General features: G+C 32.1%; 2 protein-coding genes, 1 long non-coding RNA gene and 1 other non-coding gene across 7 annotated transcripts; 1 reads left to right on the top strand and 3 right to left on the bottom strand.

Moving 5' to 3' along the window:
• Positions 1 to 873: 873 nt before the first annotated feature.
• LOC116402699 (G-type lectin S-receptor-like serine/threonine-protein kinase At4g27290) lies at positions 874 to 4,068 on the top strand. 4 transcript variants are annotated; one of them, XM_031882532.1, is made up of 7 exons: positions 878 to 2,177; positions 2,270 to 2,386; positions 2,514 to 2,644; positions 2,744 to 2,954; positions 3,050 to 3,287; positions 3,394 to 3,544; positions 3,628 to 4,068. In XM_031882532.1, exons 1-7 carry the CDS (start codon positions 911 to 913, stop codon positions 3,943 to 3,945), a joined length of 2,433 nt encoding a protein of 810 aa, XP_031738392.1. In that variant the 5' UTR covers positions 878 to 910; the 3' UTR covers positions 3,946 to 4,068. The 4 variants fall into 4 exon arrangements, with proteins under 4 accessions (XP_031738394.1, XP_031738393.1, XP_031738391.1 ...); XM_031882531.1 differs by having other exon boundaries at positions 877 to 2,177; positions 2,514 to 2,954; XM_031882534.1 differs by lacking the exon at positions 3,394 to 3,544 and having other exon boundaries at positions 874 to 2,177; positions 2,514 to 2,954; positions 3,628 to 3,766.
• Positions 4,069 to 5,035: 967 nt separating this feature from the next.
• On the bottom strand, positions 5,036 to 7,198 carry LOC116402700. Its single transcript, XR_004215228.1, has 2 exons — positions 6,451 to 7,198; positions 5,036 to 5,561 (listed from the first exon to the last, which is right to left on the bottom strand). It is a non-coding gene; the product is annotated as an uncharacterized LOC116402700 (long non-coding RNA).
• Positions 7,199 to 7,212: 14 nt separating this feature from the next.
• On the bottom strand, positions 7,213 to 7,407 carry LOC116403000. The gene has a single exon (XR_004215731.1). It is a non-coding gene; the product is annotated as a U2 spliceosomal RNA (small nuclear RNA).
• Positions 7,408 to 8,893: 1,486 nt separating this feature from the next.
• Positions 8,894 to 13,050, bottom strand: LOC101215698 (probable LRR receptor-like serine/threonine-protein kinase At1g51880). Its single transcript, XM_004146816.3, has 4 exons — positions 12,669 to 13,050; positions 10,374 to 10,500; positions 10,008 to 10,272; positions 8,894 to 9,405 (listed from the first exon to the last, which is right to left on the bottom strand). The coding sequence occupies exons 1-4, from the start codon at positions 12,930 to 12,932 to the stop codon at positions 9,060 to 9,062; spliced, it is 1,002 nt and encodes a 333-aa protein (XP_004146864.1). The 5' UTR covers positions 12,933 to 13,050; the 3' UTR covers positions 8,894 to 9,059.
• Positions 13,051 to 15,000: the final 1,950 nt, after the last annotated feature.

Here is a 15,000-nt window from a genome sequence, read left to right as displayed (position 1 = left end):
AAAAACTCTTTGGTAGTTTACATTTGGATATACATGATTGTTTAGCTGACCATCATGTACCACATATAAAAGATTTATTTGGTACACAATTTTTTTTATTGTTGGGATATTCGTGTACCAAATCTAAACGAATCTTTGTACAAGATCGTGTACCAAATATATTACGTGCGCGAGTGACCATTGGTAAACTATTGTTTAAATTTGGTTACATGAATCTAAACAATCGTGTACCAAATTCATTTACCAAATATATTATGTGCATGAGTAACCAATTAATTGAACTGAACAGTATAACAAAATTAACTTAACACAACGATTATATTTTTGGATTGAGTAGTCGGAGTTGGAGTTGTTTGGATTATTTGAACACACCAAGTAAGGACTGGTTTGGATGTGGCCTAAAATATTCTCTTTCTTAGGTTGACTTCCATCTTTAATTATCTCTTGAAGCTCATATCATGAGGTGTTATAGAGTTTGATTCAATTTTCAATCTCCTATTTTCTGTACTTCTTTGGATTGAGCTTTTGACAGGTATTGGGTTAAATTGCCATGTTCCCCTTAATCACTTCATTTACGGCTTTTTTCAAATCTTATTTTGCACTCAAAAAATAGTTTTAAAACACTAAGAAAATTATTCCAAACTAAAATTTTACGTATGCTTATGAGTCAGTATTTAATAATAGCAACAAAGTTTGTATTCATAATGAAGTTTCAGTTGCACATGTTGTACTTTAAAAGACTTGTATGAGTTGAAATTATCATTGAGGGCCCCTTACATTAATAGTGACATTGAATGTTACAACTACATCACATATTAAAATTAATAGTAACACCTAACTACTTTTTGAGAATGCTTTGTCTATTAAACCATTCAAGTTGTAGGCAAAACCAAACCAAACTCGATGCAGAATGGCAAGTTTTCTTTTGATATCTTTTGTTACGGCTATGGTTTTATTTTCATCTTTCAATGTCTATGTGGCTGTTGATTTCTTAACATCTTCTCAAAACCTCACTCATGGCAACACCTTGGTCTCTGAAAAAGGAATTTTTGAGCTGGGTTTCTTTCGTCCAGGAATCTCTAACAACCGTTACTTGGGAATCTGGTACAAAACCATCCCAATCCCTACTGTTGTTTGGGTTGCCAACAGAGAAACTCCACTCGTAGACTTTTCCAGTATATTAATTATAAACACCACAGCGAATCATGTTGTTCTCATCCAAAACAAAACTGTTATTTGGTCAGCAAAATCGTTGAAACCAATGGAAAATCCCAGGCTACAGCTTTTAGACACTGGAAATCTAGCCCTGAAAGATGGAAAGTCAGAGGAGATTTTGTGGCAAAGCTTTGATTATCCAACTGATACATTGTTGCCAGGAATGAAGCTGGGATGGGATTATGAAAATGGCATAAACAGACGATTATCAGCTTGGAAAAACTGGGACGACCCATCTCCTGGAACATTGATATTGGAAATGGAAAATCATAGCTACCCAGAACTCGCCATGTGGAATGGTACACAAGAAATCGTGAGAACTGGACCTTGGAATGGGATGCGGTTCAGCTCCAAATCCATTTCTGGTCTTCCAATTTTAGTGTACCATTATGTGAACAATAAAAATGAGCTTTATTTCAGCTTCCAGCTCATAAACAATTCTCTGATTGGTAGAATGGTATTGAACCAATCCAGGTCCAGGAGAGAGGCCTTACTGTGGTCAGAAGCTGAGAAAAACTGGATGATATATGCCACGATTCCAAGAGATTATTGCGACACATACAACGTTTGTGGTGCTTATGGGAATTGTGACATTGAGAATATGCCTGCTTGTCAATGTCTGAAAGGGTTCCAGCCAAGGGTGCTAGAGAATTGGAATCAAATGGATTATACAGAAGGGTGTGTCAGAACTAAGCATCTGAATTGCTGGGATGAAGTTGGGTTTGCAAAGTTGCCAGGGATGAAATTGCCTGACACTACATATTCATGGGTTAATGAAAGCATGAGTTTAAGTGAGTGCAGGGAAAAATGTTTGAGGAATTGTTCTTGTATGGCATTTGCAAATACAGATATTAGAGGATTAGGTAGTGGGTGTGCCATTTGGTTAAATGATCTTCTTGATATTAAAGTTGTTATCAAAGGTGGCCAAGACTTGTATGTTCGAATGCTTGCTTCTGAGTTAGGTATGTTTCTTATTCTCTGCCATAATTTGCATGCCATATCCTCTCTGACTCTGTTTCAAGTGCTTTCTGATTAACGAAATGTCGAAATGAAGACACAACGAAGGCGAATTTGGTTATCATTGGCGTTATTGTTTCTGCTACGCTCCTTATAATTGCTGCCCTGGTTTTGGTTGGATTTTACATTATCAAAAGAAGGAAAATCCTTGAAGGTAAACTTTTTGAAACTGAATCATTTCTAACACCGCTGCCCTAACTATCACTCCCGAACGCACCCTTAATTGCTTCGATTTACATTCTGGGCTGAGAAGTCACAATAAAATTGGCCTTTGGCAACAGTTGAGAAACTTGATGTACAAGAGGAAGACTTGGAGCTCCCGTTATTTGACCTGTCAACAGTATCAAATGCTACAGACAATTTTTCAAACTCCAAAAAACTTGGAGAAGGTGGCTTTGGTGTAGTATTCTGGGTAAAATTGAAGTGTACTAAAATAATATATTTCAAAACTGATGATCACAATTCTATGTCATTGATTGACTATAAAAACTTTTTGTCAATGAACTTTCAGGGTAAACTCAAAGATGGACGAGAAATTGCTGTGAAAAGGCTTTCTAACTATTCAAGACAAGGAACTAATGAATTCAAGAATGAAGTAAAACTTATAGCTAAACTTCAGCATAGGAATCTTGTAAAGCTTCTGGGTTGCTGCATCCAAGAGAGAGAGAAAATGTTGATTTATGAATACATGCCTAATAAGAGCTTGAGCTCTTTGATATTTGGTTTGAATATATGGATAACTCTAAATCTCCAGTGTTCCATACTTACTTTCTTTTTGTACTAACTACTAACTTGTCCTCTTTATGATTTTGATCAGATCCTAATGGAAGGAAACTCTTAGATTGGTCAAAGCGATTCAATATCATATGTGGAATAGTTAGAGGGATTCTTTACCTTCATGAAGATTCCAGGTTGAGGATTATTCATAGAGATCTCAAACCAAGCAATATCTTGCTTGATATTGACATGAACCCCAAAATCTCAGATTTTGGAATGGCTAGAACTTTTGGTGGAGATCAAACCGAAGGAAATACTAGGAGAGTCGTCGGAACATAGTAATCATCTCTAGTTTTTATACACCTTAACATAACTATAATTGTTGATGATCCACGAGTTTTTCTTTTTCTACATATATTATAGTGTTTTTACTTTCACTTACAGTGGTTATATGGCACCAGAATATGCTATAGATGGACAATTTTCAATAAAGTCAGATGTATTCAGTTTTGGCATACTACTATTAGAAATTATAAGTGGACAGAAGAATCAAGGATTTTATCGTCCAAACCAAACTCTCAATCTCATCGGACATGTAAATTACATTCTTTCTGGATTTCTCTTAGACCACAATCCTCAACTAAGGGGGTGTAATTTTTCTCTTTCTCTTGTGTTTAGGCATGGAAGTTATGGAATGAAGGAAGAGCATTGGAATTGATTGACCCCTCAATTGGAGAGTCATATACTCTATCTGAAGTATTGAGATGCATCCATGTTAGTCTTTTATGCTTGCAACAACAGCCAGAAGATAGACCAATCATATCAGATGTGATTTCAATGCTAAATTGTGAGAGTGCCTCGAAGTTGATGCAACCAAAACAACCAATATATTGCATGGAAATGGATTCACTTAAAGAGGATTCTATTTCAAGCAAGAATGAAGCTTCTAGTTCTACCACCAATGAATTAACTGTTACTGTTGTAGAGGCTAGGTAGATTGGGGTAAGTAGGTGTAATTTTGTAGATGTTTTGAATTCTTCTATATTGTGATCTTTTTTAATAACGTTTGCTCCAATTAAATGCATTAAATTTCAACAATAAAGCATATCCCATTAGTTATTTTTGGTTGTGTTGAAGGGCCAAAAGTATATTCATGTAGTATTAACGATAGTGATGGTGGGTGGTAATAAGCCTAAGTTGTATATGCTATGGATATGTGCATGGCTTAATTGTGTGTGGGGGTTTGGGCTATCTAGTCAGATCGTAATAGATTTGTCAAAGTCGTGTAGGAGGTATTGGATTGTTGAGAGGTGCTAATTAAAGGAGAATGATTCTATTTATATAGAGAGCAGTTTGAGAGGTGCTAAAAGTCATCCTAAATACATTAAAATAAAGGATTAAACGTGCTTTATATAGAGAACAGTTTGAGTTCTGTGTGCTTATAATTGGTGGCTATGCGATGAGAAATGAGAATCGTCCGTTTTAAGCAAACTAAGCATGCACTCGGCGCTAAAGGATCAAGATATATCATCCTGAATACATTCAAATAAAAGATTAAACAAGCTTTACATAAAATGGAAAACAAAAGTTTGAAAGATATACCTTTAAAGCTCATTTAGTGTACAAATCTGAGGTTGTTTTTTTATGAAGAAAGCCACAAGATCTTTACTACTATTCTCCTCGACCTAGAATTAGTTTATGGGAGCTAGAATGTTATTTTAGATCCAGTTGAGTTTTCTTCTTCTTTTTATTTTTGGTGAGATTTGCTTAATTGACACTAAATTTAAGCAAGTAGTATTAAGAGTTAATCAAAATTAATTTTCATTTATTTATAAGCTATCGTGCAAGTAATGCTTAAGAGGAATTGTCAAATTCTATCGAGATGAAAAGTTGGATAAATTCGATAAGTTGAGATTGAATTTTTTTGACTATCATATTATATAACTATATTAAATATTATTTCTCTCTCTGTACTTTATTGTTAATCGATGGATTTAAACCCAATACCTCTTGTTCTTGGGAACATAGAGATTCCAGTTAAGCTAAGCTTATGTTGGCGACAAAGAATATTATTAACAAAATGTTCTCAATGTCAATTTCAACAATTCCATTTTTTGATCACAATATTTTTTAATTTTAATTCATTATGAGCTAGTAGGAATACCTAATAGACCAACATAGCATGTGCTCAAAAAATCTCATATTAACCCACTAAACTTTTTTAACCTAGTTAATCAAGATTCGTTAACTAACGGAACTGTCCACTATATCTAGGTCAAAATATTGTTTTACCTTCGAAATTACATCGTGTTCCTTAAGCCTCAACTGATTCTCTAATGAAATATTGGTTCATGGTTCATCCATTAAACTAAGTCCCTCTCAAGTCAACGAGAGAGTAGAGCCAACAATAACGAGTTGACCTCACCTTCTCAGCACTTAACGGAACTTCTCTACGATCCTTAGAAGCGAATTCCATCTTGCACCCTATGTCTCTAGCTATCCACCTGATCTTAGTCCTAAAATGGAAGATCTATTGGACCAACGATAACGAGTTTACCTCACCTATATCCACATCTGAGGACAATTCCAAGTGAACATGAGTTTATAGTTACCTGAAATAACAAACAATTGACCACATTAGTTATCTTTGTTTTAACTCATTACACAAAAAATAATCCAATCTATTTAGCAAAAAAAAAAAAAAACAATCAAAGAACCTTAATCAAACAAATGATTTATTTTTTGCAACAATACTTCAGAAATTTAAAGCAACAGTCACCAAAGGGTGATCAACTAGTCCTCTCATGAACGGAGACAATCTCATCTAATTACTAATACTAGAATAACTCTTATTCCTATAATTTTTAGCTATCGTTGTTCGGTCAAGGATTAATTAAAATATTTTTAAAATATCAACATACTTTAAATAACTCATGAAATTCATAATCATGCATTAATACCATACATTATAACACTGAAAATTATATAAAAATGGATGAACATACTTAGCCTAAGGTGCGATTTATCTAAATGACATCCGCAAAGCATTTAAATAGCAATTGAACCTGTAAAATTGGCCCCTCGATTAAAATGAAGCAATAAATTACAATAATTAAGCTTTAAAATATCCTAAAATTGTTTCTAAAGCTACAAAACCAGTCCCAAAACCTTTAAAAAGCTTCAAATCGAGCCCAAAAACCTTGAACCAATCAAAAACAGCATCAAACCGTTCCCAAAAATCTTGAAGGGTAATTGTAATGGATGACCATTTGAGGAATAATAATAAATAATATAACACATATAAAAAAAATTGCAAATATAGCAAAACTGATAGACTTGTATAGACTTGTATCACTGAGACCAATTTTTCAACATAATCTATTAGTGATAAACTCTATCATTGATAGAATTTGCCATGCCATATTTGCAAGTTTTTTATAATATGGCTATATACTAAATTATTTTAAATTTAATCTACTAAATCAGCATCAAACCATGCACCTAGTGAGGAATCGAACCCGAACCGCAAGCCAGAAGCTAAAGCGCACCAAATCAAAGCCGACCACCTTAAAATGGAGTCGACCACGTGCAAACCACCTGAAGCCGAGTCGTCGAGTCATGTCACGCCTCTCTAAGCCGTCAGCCACGCCCAGCGTTTGCTGATGTCATGCTAACGTCAGGCCTTCTTGAACCTCCATATGGGCTGCCATATCTTTTTCTTTTGTTTCTTTCTCATCACGGTTTTCATGTGGTGTCGAAAAACATTCCATTTGAGGCCTTCTAGTAGTCCGTTTTGGTTGAATTTGATACCCTTTTTCTCAAAAAATAATACCACTAATACAATTTTGAACTCTAATTTACAAGATTTACAAAAGAAAAACGTCCTAAGAAGCAAGGAAATATTGTAAAATATCTACATTCATAATGCAAAGTTCCACCGAACTAATGGAAATTTTGAGATGTTTCTAATACCAAATGAACGGATAGAAGAATTTACATAATCATTTAATACTCAAAAATTAATTGAAAACTAAATACCGGTGCATTTGGAAATACTTACATAAACCTAAGGCTAACCATGAATTTAGAAATATTTACATAAACCTAAGGCTAACCATGATTTTTTTAGAAAGAAAAGAACACTTGCGTCAATGACAACTCAAGATTGGTTTTTTCTATTATTTTTTTCGATCAATTTATGCTTAAATGACAATACTCATTGTAGGTGGTCAACTAAAGAAAGATTTAAAAGACTAACCGTTAGAGGAGTGCGCCAAACCCAAGCAGCAGTGCAACGCATGGGCGACACTCGAAGGCGGTGGCAGCAAGCTACCACTGTGGCCTTCCCCCTTAATAAATTAATTTAATATCATGTGGGCCAATGGCCCACGTATCAGATATTAAACTGATAAGAACAGATACTACACTTGATCTTAGCCAAAAGGCCGAGAAAGGTATGCTTTTCTAAACCAATGAAACTTGTTTTTATATTCAACCGCTTCCTTCCATATTTGTGAACTGAACAATGTGGGACAAACTTCAATTTCAATCTTCAATTTCCTATATGGTTTCATATCTTTCTATATAAAATGACTATGCAGTATAAATAAATTACGGATTCATTCCTCATTTAAGATTTTTCCTCCCTAACGTTTTAACCTTTTTGAAAATGGAGCACGTTTTTCAAAGCAATTAATCTTTATGGTAAATTTGTTTTACCATGATAAACGATGCAATATTAGTGGATCCATAACTTTGCATACGGACGTTGGTATAGGAAAAAGTTATATCCATGACTAAAAGAACTTCTAGTGACTTAAGTAGGTACAAGTAACATCTATTTGCATGTCACAAAAGAAGAAAAATCATAGAGAGGTATTTCAAGTGGTTTAACCTTTATGATTGAGTGAATTATAATTATTTGAGTTGAAAATTATGATTGTTGGTGAATATATGTAGCATAAGCTATGACTTTCTCAAATATCTCATCAATATAGAATCTATTGAGTTTTTTTGCAAAATAAAAAAATAGATTTGTAGTTATGTTCCACGTTGCAAAAGTTCATTGAAGCCTTGAGCTTCAATTCCTCACGATTAAAAACACTTTAATTTTAGGTACGTTAACTTGTTAGATATTATATTAAATTTGTCTTCACCCACTTTTAGATTGAATTTGTGATTTAAGATAGTATCATGGCACACATGTTAGATATTATATTAAATTAGTCTTCACTCCTAATACCTAAATTCTCTTTTACATTTTCTAGATTGAGAGTGTGTGAGTGTTTACAAAAGTCTTGAAAAAAAAAAAAAGGTTAAATACAAAATACTCTTGAACTCATTAATTGTGTAAAAAATACTCTTAACAATAGAAGTCGTTGAGACCGTTTATGTTACCTATTTTTCCTCTTCTTTTTTTTTTAACTATTTGGACATTTTTTGTCCAAGAAAGTAAACCAAATCAATTGAAGTTGAGTTTCACTTAATATATAGTCTAAAAGAAGAAGAATGAAAAAAATCAAGTGATTTTAGGACTTAAAAGGTTTAACGAAGTTGCATGTCAATTAGTCGCTTGAGAATAATCAAATATCATCGTTTATTTGACTATTACTTTGTTTCATGTGTTTGTTGTAATTCTTATGTAAGAAAAATGAAAGTATTTGTATAAATAAAATGAAAATATCTATATAATTTGTTTTAAATTTGGGCTTTTTTAAAAAAATTCAAATAAATTTGTCACCAAACTGAGGATGGAGCATCTAAATTTTTTTTAATTAAGTTATTTTTCCTACAAATATTTAGAGTATATGTTTATATATTAAGACTAAATTTTTTTTAATTGTTTTTTAGTTTGATAATCTTTTTTAAACTATGAAAGTTTGAAAGTATTGATAATGAAATAAATGGCCATCATAAGAAACTAACCGTGAAGGAGACAACAAGGTTCTAGAAAACCTCAAATGAAGTTCATGTTGCTGAAATTCAATTAAAGACCAACTTGAAATCAAATCAATCAGGAGACAGTCATTTTGCAACAAGAATCAATGACGAGATAGTGCTAATGTACGTTATACAATCATATAATATTCTATCAAAGTAGGTGAAGAGATTCAATAATCTTCAATGAGTGTACCCAATCGAGCTGTTTCCATTTGCAAGCAAAGTTTAAGTTTTGTTACCACTTCACCCATGGTTGGTCGATCATTGGAGTTGCAAGATAAACAAGCAAATGCAATATTTAGTGCTTCCATCACTGAGTTTACATCAAAATCTCCTTCCAACTTTGGATCCATAATCCTTCCAATTTCCCCATTACCAAACATTGAGCTAACCCATTGAGTTAAAACTCCATCCTCACCATATTGGTATGCTGGTCTTCCTGCAATTATCTCCATTAAAACAGCTCCAAATCCATACACATCTGCCCATGTACTCAACATTCCTGTTGTCAAATACCTGTGAAAATTCCAAAACCTCACCAGACGTAAAACAGAACTACCCACGAGGGGTAAGTAGCAAGTCCATTCATTTCTTTTATACATATAAAAAATAAGCTTATAAACTTTACTTTCATATTGGTAATTAAATATTTTTTTGTTTTATTATTCACTTTTCCCTAATGTTTTCGAAAACCAAGCTAGCCAAATTTTGGAAACTAAACAAATATCTTTGAAAAAGTTTTTTTTTCCTCTAACAACTGGAAATTTTTTTACAGACAAAATAAAGAAATTTGTTGCAATATAGAAATTAGTGTTTATACACTAAAAATAAAAATGATAAAAACCAAAATGAACCGCTATTTAAAATGTTGCACATGACTCAAAGTGCTACAAACTTTCTCTTAAAACATGGTTGAACTTTAAAAACATTTGTCAAAAGTCAAAATTTAGATGAAGGAAAGGTTTATAAACTAAAATAGAATGTTATTTAAGGTTGTTTTGACGTCAAAATGAATTTAACCCAATGATAATTGATATCTTCTTTTCTAGATGTCGAAGATTAGATCTCTCTCCACTAAAAAAAGATATTATATATTAAGGTTGATTTTGGCATCTTACTGTGGGTCCATGTATCCTAGAGTACCAGTAATAGTAACGTTGGACATATGAGATTCACCCTCATGAGATGGATTAAAGTTGACGGCCAAAACAAAGTCAGAAAGCCTCACTTCAAAATTTTTGGACAATAAAATGTTTGAACTGTTGAAATTTCTGTGAATGATCGGTGGCTCGCAGCCATCATGTAGATAATCCAAAGCTTTTGCCATATCGATGGCGATTCTAAGTCTTCGTTCCCATGTTAATTTACTTGAACAACCACTCCCTGTATTAAAAAGCTCAACACAAATGATAGAACGAAGTCATGTTATTGATCAATTGAATTATTTGAATAAATTAACTAAAGTGATAATATACGAGTTGAACCTGTAAGATTCTTCCTCAAGTCTCCATTTGCCATGAACTCAAAAACCAACGCGGATTTTGTAGATTCGTCGCAATATCCGAACACTTTGATCAAATTTTTGTGATAAACTTTGTTGAGAAGATTAACCTATGATTTGGGATAAATTGATGAACACACGTGTTTAGGTGGATGAGTCATGTATTCAATGTATTTGACCTTATGGATGAACTTAAAATTTATAATAAAAAATGTCAAATAAGTGAAATAAAAATCAATATTAAATAAAAAGAATTTTTCAATGTCATTTTTAAACCGACATTAATGAAGCTTTTGATGTTGTTTTTAAACCGACATCAAAGCAAAAATGACATTAAAAACCTTTAATAACGCTAGCATAGATGTCAGCTGCCAACTGACACTAAAGACCATTAATGTCGGTTTTAAACTGACATTAAAGATCAAATTTTGTTGTAGTGAAATAACATTACATCCATTTTTAGGAGCACATAACACCTTTACCAACAATACCACATAAAATATATCATCAATCAAATTCAAAGGATTTTAATAGGTGATAAATATAATTATATAAACACTCTAGTACACTTCAATATTTGTTTAACAAGTTTCAATTCAAACTCTTTTTAGGATTAATATAATTAATGACTTTTTGTTTAATGGCAAACTTTAATTTAGTACCTTCCTTAATTAAATATAAGTGAGAGTATGACTCATTTTCTAACTATTTTGTTTTTTCTTTATTTAATTTTTAAAATTGAATTAAAGGACCTCTAAACATACCTATTCTTCATCTTCATCTAAATTTCTCATTTTACTATACATGATCTTTCTACCCATGTTTTAAAAGTCTCAGCCAAGTTTCAACAACTTAAAACAATTATTTTAAAAGTGTTTTTTTTTAAATTAATTGGAATCTTGAGAGTAATTAAACACCAAATTCATGTTTGGATCGTTCCATTACTTTATCTTCTTATTTGGATATTTTATAGGTTTCAAATAATTCAAGGGTATAATTGGATGTTGATGTCGACTTAAAGTTTTAATTCGGCAAAAACTAATTCAAGTGCCATCAACTGAGGCAAAGAGCAAAGAAAATAGGTCTTGCAACGCCTACAACGTTATGTGTGGCGTGGTAAGGCAGTAGCATTACTGTCTGCAAAATACAGTACACAACAATGCGGTACTTTGACCCTAACGCACCCATAGTCTCGCCAGCACTGTGATACCATCATGAATTTAAAAAAGATATTTCTACCACCTAAGTCATTGGAACTTCCAGTCTAACCATTCTAAATGTAATACATGTAATTTCTCTCAAACTTTTAAGGTTTTTAGTCTAGTTTTATGCACTCGAACATTTCCTCCTCATTCGACGTGCGGATGAGTGAGACTAAGGTACTCTCTCTTAGTTTGAGTTTGTTGCAATCTCTTAAATTCACGCCTTCGTGAGATATGAATTAAATTTAATATATTGATAGTTCAAATTTTGATTGGGATGATTATATATGTAAACTTTATTGTGAATGCTTTTGATTATATTAAGTAGTATATATCTTCCTAAGTTGGTAACAATTTGCTATAGAATATTTACATGCTTCACGTGTTTGACTCGAATTTGCCACTAAGACTAGTTCTTAGTTCTTATTGTGTGATTCAGTAAATTATTTGATTCGAATTTAGGGGCGTCAAAATCCACTCGATAAATAACCGTTTTGTTCACTTTCTTGCAATTTCTTATCATGCTTTCCATTATTTTTTAGTTTTTAAAATTCTGGTTTAATTTTTGAAAACTTGATTAAATAATATATAATATAACGTGACAAAATTTTAGAGATTCACACCATTTATATATGGGATAGTTGCAAATTTAACAATTAAATTCAAATTAATTAAGTATATAGCATAATTTTAAAAAATTTGCAAATATAGCAAAATTTGTCAAATTCTTGATATAAGTCTATCACTGATAGACCATGTTGCAAATATTGGTCTATCACTGATATATCATATGAAATCTATGAGCGATACAAGTGTATCAGTGATAGTTTTGTTATATTTGCAATATTTTTAAAACGTTGTTATATCCTTAATTATTATTGCTAAATAGTCGTCCGTCCACGTAACTTTGAAAGACTTTCTTAAAAAAAACAATAAGATAAATAGTGAACCAACAACACCCAAGTAATTAGGAAATTTTGAAGAAACGAAAGGAAATTAAATCTCAATTAAGGACTAAAACCTAAATGAAACAGAAGAAAAAGTATTAAAGCAGTGTAAACATATATACGGCTGACCTCGCTTTCAAATTGGGCGGCAACCGATGGATTTTCGTTCCGATATAACTTGACGGCGACCGGAGCGCCGTCGAGTTCTCCATGGTAGATGTTTCCAAATCCTCCCTTACCAATGCGTCGCTGGAAGTTATTAGTCATCTTCACCAACTCGACGTATGAAAAACGGCGCAGTTTCACCTCCACCAGAAGGGACCGAGATTTCGGGGCAATTAATTTCCGAATCGCCGACGAGAAAACTGCGGGTAATACGAGGCTGTCTTTCATGTTTCGACAAGTTGTATCGAAGGGTTTTGATTTGGATGTAAAACAAAGATCAAGAGATAGAAACTAAATGAAAGCTTTTTCTATGTAATTTCTGGTAGGCAAAGCGTTGTGAGGTCAAGGTCGTCGTATAAGTAAACCAATTAATAAGCCCAAACGTGGACTTGATAGACGACTTGGGAAAGCTCCAATAGTTCCTCATACTCTTAAACCCACGTGGGTTTCGTAATACCCTCAAAACTGGTGAGATTTTTAATACCCTCAAGTTATTTTACTGAATCCCACACATCTCATATTACCACAGACAATATTACATGTTCATCTTCTCACATCAAATGCCTACGTCTTTTATCTCTTCGCCACCAAGTCTCTCAACACAACCTAAGGGTGATAAAAAGTTGTTTTTTCTTATGCATGTGTGTGAGGAAAGATCCAACTTCCATTGCAACCACAATTTGATAACTTTTCTTTTGCTTTGTTATTTACATCCTTCTGGCAATGCAAAGTGAAACTGTGAAACTGTGAAACAGTGCAACAACATTTTATTAGAAAAAGCTGTGAATTACCTCTTTAACAATCAATAACTATGGTTAAATACTTTTTATTCCTTCAAATTTTCTTGATTCTACGATACAAAGTGTGCTATTTAAGACCATGTATATAAACTCCGGTCTCCTTAAAAGCACTATAAAGAGATCCTTAACCTCTTTCATAGAAGGTTATATTTTGGAGTCAAGTGGTAATTTTACATTGTAATGACATAAACAAGAAGACCACTTTTGGTTAGTTTTAAAAATATATTAATTTTTACCTTATTTGGAAGTCATCCATGAGAAGAGCTACATCTTCTCTTCAAAAATTCATAATATACATTATTAATAATTTGTCATATAATGTCAAATATTGTTATTGAAAATCAAAGAATAATGCAACTCTAATATTTTGAATCTTGATAGGAGCGTGGACTTAAGACTTTTGGATGTTATAGCTATAGAAATAGTGGCCGGGAAGCCTTTAATACATCTTTATTATGAGGTTGCATGATCGATATGATGGTCAATGGCAGCATTACCCCAATGTCCTATATTGCGTCTATATGCCTATTTGCCAACTTGACTCCATCCATTTCATTGCTTTTTTCACATTATATACTCTTTTTCATTCAATAAAATCGATTACGAGTAAAGGTTGGTGAACACTAAAACTAACTAAACCCAATTAATAATTGAAAAAACTAAACTAAATCAAATCCAAATTTCAATTTCACTACAACATGAATTTCATTCCCTTCTCTTTAAAAATTTAAGAAGATAATAATAGTTTTATTTTTATTTTTTTTATTTAGTTCAATTTTGTATTTGAAAACTAAAACAAACCATAAGAAGAGAGTAAATATACAAGGAAATGTTTATTGTTTTTTTACTTCTTTTTCTTTGTTTTCTTATTTGTTATTGTTGTTACTTGTTATTATTTTTTAGTCTCAATCTTTAGCCTTTTTTTTCTTCTTATTTGGAGAAAATATAGAGAGAAAAAAGAGGTGATAGAGTAAAATTTTTACTTCTTTGATTTTATTTGTTATTATTTATTATTCATTATTACTTTTTAAAAAAATATGTAATTTGTAGGGACATCTTTTTAAATAGTAAAAATAAATTAAAATATTTATAAATTATAACAAAATTTTGAATTGTAACAGTCATAGTCTTCTATCACTGTAGCATATCACTATTTACAAATTGTTGTTGTTATTGTTGTTACTACTACTATTACTACTGCATTAAACTTTTCAGCTATCTATCACAAATTTGGAATCATTACTTTAAATATAGGAGATAGGATTGGTGAGCAGCAAAATAAAACATTTTTAAAAATCATATTTTTTTTCTAAAGAATTTTATTTAATTATTGATTTCAATTCAAGATATAAAATTTCCCTTTTCTTATACACTAATGATTACCAAACTAAACTCGAGTTATTCTTAATGAATATCAATTTTATTTAAAAATTATTTACTTTAGATACCGTAAAAAAGGTTGGTAGCGAAAATTATCCATTTTGGGTACGTTGTGT

The sequence above is a fragment of the Cucumis sativus genome, chromosome 3, assembly GCF_000004075.3.
Source record: "Cucumis sativus cultivar 9930 chromosome 3, Cucumber_9930_V3, whole genome shotgun sequence".
Lineage (NCBI taxonomy): Eukaryota > Viridiplantae > Streptophyta > Magnoliopsida > Cucurbitales > Cucurbitaceae > Cucumis > Cucumis sativus.
The sequence above is the reverse complement of the archived record's forward strand: the minus strand, read 5'-3'. Positions and strand labels throughout refer to the sequence as shown.

What these genes read in the sequence shown, in the direction of transcription:
- LOC116402699 (XM_031882531.1), top strand. Translation starts at nt 911, where the DNA reads ATGGCAAGTTTTCTTTTGATATCTTTTGTTACGGCTATGGTTTTATTT. An exon ending in AAGAAGGAAAATCCTTGAAG is followed by an intron (nt 2,387 to 2,513) that starts GTAAACTTTTTG and finishes CTTTGGCAACAG; the next exon opens with TTGAGAAACTTGATGTACAA. An exon ending in AGGAGAGTCGTCGGAACATA is followed by an intron (nt 3,288 to 3,393) that starts GTAATCATCTCT and finishes TTTCACTTACAG; the next exon opens with TGGTTATATGGCACCAGAAT.
- LOC101215698 (XM_004146816.3), bottom strand. Translation starts at nt 12,932, where the DNA reads ATGAAAGACAGCCTCGTATTACCCGCAGTTTTCTCGTCGGCGATTCGG. An exon ending in CCGCCCAATTTGAAAGCGAG is followed by an intron (nt 10,501 to 12,668) that starts GTCAGCCGTATA and finishes CCCAAATCATAG; the next exon opens with GTTAATCTTCTCAACAAAGT. An exon ending in CTTGAGGAAGAATCTTACAG is followed by an intron (nt 10,273 to 10,373) that starts GTTCAACTCGTA and finishes TTTTTAATACAG; the next exon opens with GGAGTGGTTGTTCAAGTAAA.